Source organism: Prunus dulcis, chromosome 7, assembly GCF_902201215.1.
Source record: "Prunus dulcis chromosome 7, ALMONDv2, whole genome shotgun sequence".
NCBI lineage: Eukaryota > Viridiplantae > Streptophyta > Magnoliopsida > Rosales > Rosaceae > Prunus > Prunus dulcis.
The window spans coordinates 17,509,440-17,513,339 of NC_047656.1; the positions used below are offsets into that span (position 1 = coordinate 17,509,440).

Sequence of the window (3,900 nt, forward strand, 5' to 3'; positions counted from 1 at the left end):
AGCCGCCCAGCATCAGGCCCAACAACAGGCCACCGTTATATGATGCAAAAAACAAAACGACATGACGTTTAAAAGCCTAGGCCTCCTATTAGTAAGTGATGAAATTTTTTGGGGTCTGCGGCATTTCCAGTCCCGTGAGACATGTTGGATGAGATAGTAAGCTTAAATTTCGGTGTAAGGAACTTGTAACTCACGTGATTAAGAGCATTTGTTCATACATAATAAGTCCTAAGTTCAATTTCCCTCCATCAATATCTCTGATTTCTCTTCTAAGAATTGAATTTGGGAGTTTGGCCTAGCCTGGGTTATTTTTTGGCTGGGGGGCAGGCCCGCAGAAGATGATGAATGAGGCACGTTTAATTTGAGGCATCCCTTTGATTGACCAAATAAAAAACTAAATACATATGAGGCATCCCAATCCCAGTGTGACCTAATGATCTTCAATTATTGGGAGGCTGCCACTGCCGCTTGTTGTAGCCTCCCCCATTACATTCTTTATTCTTAATGATGCATCAACAGTGGACTTCCACAAATTATTCACCAAAATCCAATCATTGCATGGCTCATTGTCATTGGTTATTAAGATTCATACCTATTATGTTATACACATTAGGTTTGGTCTTCCATCCATGAAAGCAAATCATGCATATAAAGATCAGAGGCCAGTGGGCAAGGAAACTTGCAGTGTTTTTTGTTTCTAGCTCAAATTATTGGCCTCCAATCTTGATTCACATATAGCCACCTTGTGTTTGTCATTTTTTGCAAATCAAACTATGGGTTGAATTTAAATTATTTAATGTGATAAAGGCTTTTCAATGTCACCTCACCAATGAGTCTTCCATAGCTTTCTTCTCCGCGTTGTTTTGGATATATTCACTCTGCTTAGCTGTATTTGACGGTGTTGAAAATGGCTATCTGCTTTTGGCTCCGCATAGATTGTGAATTGTGATTTCCCCACTTTTTGAATTTGGCGTTTTTTCTTTCTGTTTTGTTGAAAAGGGAACCCAAATGAATATACAAAAAAAGTTTTTTAAGTTGAAAGAAAGAAAGAAAAAAAAACTATCATGGTTGGCCCAAAAATTTCAGAAAATTAACATGTCCTCTCTCACTAGAGTGGTGTTAGTTTACACCATATGCAGCCAGTCAAGGCAACTTTGACATATCCCTATTTACATTTTACACTGGATTTGAATGGTATGATTGATTTACATGTATGCTAATCTTTACTCTATATTCCCCTGCCTCTCTGGTGCAAGGGAGATTTTAAAACATTATTTCTATGGTTTTGGTGCACCATGTTGTCTGAGTAATAATGTGGAGACTTTGGTGATCTTAGCTGATGATGCTTAGGGCCTTGATTTTGCTGATGGTGGTTGTTCTTCTTCTTCAATTCCTTCTGTGCATCACCTTCTTTTACATCTTTAATCGAATCGGATTCGGTAGGAACTGTGTACACAAAGGCAATGGGAATGTCATCAAAATCCTTGAGGGGCTCTAAGATCTTGACCACATCACTGATTTTTGGTCTTTGTTTTGGCCGGTGGCTGATGCATTGGTAAGCCAATGCAGCAGCCTTTCTGGCCCCTATTTCGGAGTATTGGCCTTCAAGTCTCGGGTCCATGATTCGGCTAAGTTTTCGGGGTTCATTCAGCATAGGCTTTGCCCACTCTACTAGGTTCTGCTCTCTGTGAGGTCTGTTCTTGTCCACAGATCTCCTTCCTGTTAAAAGCTCCAAGAGTACCACTCCAAAGCTATACACATCACTCATTGCTGTCAAGTGACCTGAAAACAATTCAATTCCACAGAACAAGTTTAGCAAACTAATCCAAATTTGATTGATGAAGTCTTTGAAGATTAATCTGAATTGGGTTGAATTTAAATTGTATGAACAATAAGTACCTGTCATGATGTATTCAGGAGCAGCATAGCCTTGTGTGCCCATGACTCTTGTAGAAACATGTGTGTCATCTCCTTCTGGACCATCTTTTGCTAGACCAAAATCTGAGAGCTTGGGAGTATAATCCTGGAAATTAAAAGAATATAAGCATTTTGACTAATTAACAAGAGGAACAAAAAAAATTTACTCCTGGGAAAAAAAAAAAGTAAACAGATTAGTTTAATACTTACAGAGTCCAACAAGATGTTTGAAGCTTTGAAGTCACGATAGATAACTGGTTTCTCTGCTTCATGGAGGAAGGCAAGGCCCTTTGCGGCTCCAAGCGCAATTTTCATTCTTGTTGACCATGGCAGTGATACTGAATATCCTGTACAACAAGAAGAGATACATTAATTATCTGAAAATTTGAAAGCTTCTAAACATGCAAAATTTATTTGTATGGAAAGTCAAACATACTTCTAAATAGCTGGTTCTCTAAGCTGCCTCTTGGCATGTATTCATACACCAGTAACCTATGTTCATCTTCACAGCAATAGCCTATCAGCTTCACAAGGTGTGGATGCCTCAGTTGTCCAAGAAAGATCACCTCAGTCTGTAGAAAAAGAAATCACTATCATCAAAACAGAGGATTTATGGAAAACCCAAGTAAATATAATGAGAAAATATTGTTCAAAAGCACTCACCAGCCACTCCCTATGGCCTTGAGAACCATCCAAGTCCAAGAGCTTGACAGCCACAGGCTGGGCTGTCAAACCAGGCCTAAGCTTGTCATCAATGAACCCTTTATGCACCGGTCCAAACCCGCCTTCACCGAGAAAGTTGCTGGAGGAGAAGCTCTGTGTGATCACCTTTAGCTCCCCAAGAGTAAAGATGTGAAGATTAGACCCTGCTAGAGATATGGAGAGGTCCTCTGAAAATGTTGAGCTTGGATTGCTCAAATCAGATAGAGAAAGCCTCTGGAATGAGGTCTGTTTTGCTACCACTTTCTTGCTAGCCTTTGATGGTGGGCGCTCAGACTTGTAGCAATATGGGACGATGGATCTCCATGTGAGTTTCTTGACTGCCATTCTTGATAAAAATGCTTCAAACTAGTGAAGATTTCCCAGACTGAAATGTTTGCACAAGTTTGTTGTTGTTGTTCTTCTTCTTCTTTTTCGTCTTGTTTTAGGGTGAAGTTTTTGGGTTTTTGAAGAATGAAAGAATTTGGTTAGAAGAAATGAGAAGAGATGGTGCCAATGAGCAATGATATAGAAGACTTTAAAGGAGAGGACAAGGCCTAATATTCAAAATCACCAACTGCCCTCCAAACCAAACACAGAGAAAGAGGTCTGCAACTTCTTTCTATCAACCCTTTAGAAATTTTCTATAGTTTCTGTGACATTCTCTGCATCACTCTATCTATACAACATGGAATTTTTCCACCTTATTATACATTTATAGATTGCAGATTTAGGCATTACTTTATTATTTTATAAATGGGGACAATGAGTCCTTAGTCCACATAGTTGGTTCTAAGACTAAAATGACACGGTTACCCTCTCCTTGACCCTTGACTTTTAACCATGAGGCTGAAAACAATAGAAAAAAACAAAGGAACATTGTGTGATTAAAAATTATAATTAAGAGCTAACGGGGTCTAGCCCAAAAAAGGTATTAACTTATAAATAAGAGGTCTCAATTTCGAACCCTCATAGCATCTTAGTTGTGTGTGTGAGAAATCATCATCCCTTTTAGTTTAGATTATCGTTTATACTCTATAAAATATTACAATTAAGAATGAATTCTTTTAGTTTTTTAATGACTCATTTGTTTTCTGTAATTGGGTGGGATGATGGATTGTAAAGCATTAGCACCCTTATAATAATATCCTTTTCTGAAAATTAACAAAGCGGCAGAGGAAGAAAATGTCCCAAAAAAACAAAAGCAATCTAGCTAGTATATTGAAAACTTCGCAAGAAAAACAAAGAAAAATTCAGCTGTTTCACACTAGATAAGGTATGAAA

General features: G+C 38.3%; 1 protein-coding gene across 1 annotated transcript; it reads right to left on the reverse strand.

Moving 5' to 3' along the window:
• Positions 1-1,049: 1,049 nt before the first annotated feature.
• Positions 1,050-3,307, reverse strand: LOC117634186 (serine/threonine-protein kinase RIPK). Its single transcript, XM_034368150.1, has 5 exons — positions 2,581-3,307; positions 2,354-2,489; positions 2,128-2,264; positions 1,900-2,023; positions 1,050-1,782 (listed from the first exon to the last, which is right to left on the reverse strand). Exons 1-5 carry the CDS (start codon positions 2,962-2,964, stop codon positions 1,229-1,231), a joined length of 1,335 nt encoding a protein of 444 aa, XP_034224041.1. The 5' UTR covers positions 2,965-3,307; the 3' UTR covers positions 1,050-1,228.
• Between the last annotated feature and the right edge of the window lie 593 nt (positions 3,308-3,900).

Coding starts and splice junctions, on each gene's coding strand:
- LOC117634186 (XM_034368150.1), bottom strand. CDS start 2,964: ATGGCAGTCAAGAAACTCACATGGAGATCCATCGTCCCATATTGCTAC. Junction 2,265..2,353: donor AGAGAACCAGCTATTTAGAA/GTATGTTTGACT, acceptor CTTGTTGTACAG/GATATTCAGTATCACTGCCA. Junction 1,783..1,899: donor TCCTGAATACATCATGACAG/GTACTTATTGTT, acceptor AATTGTTTTCAG/GTCACTTGACAGCAATGAGT.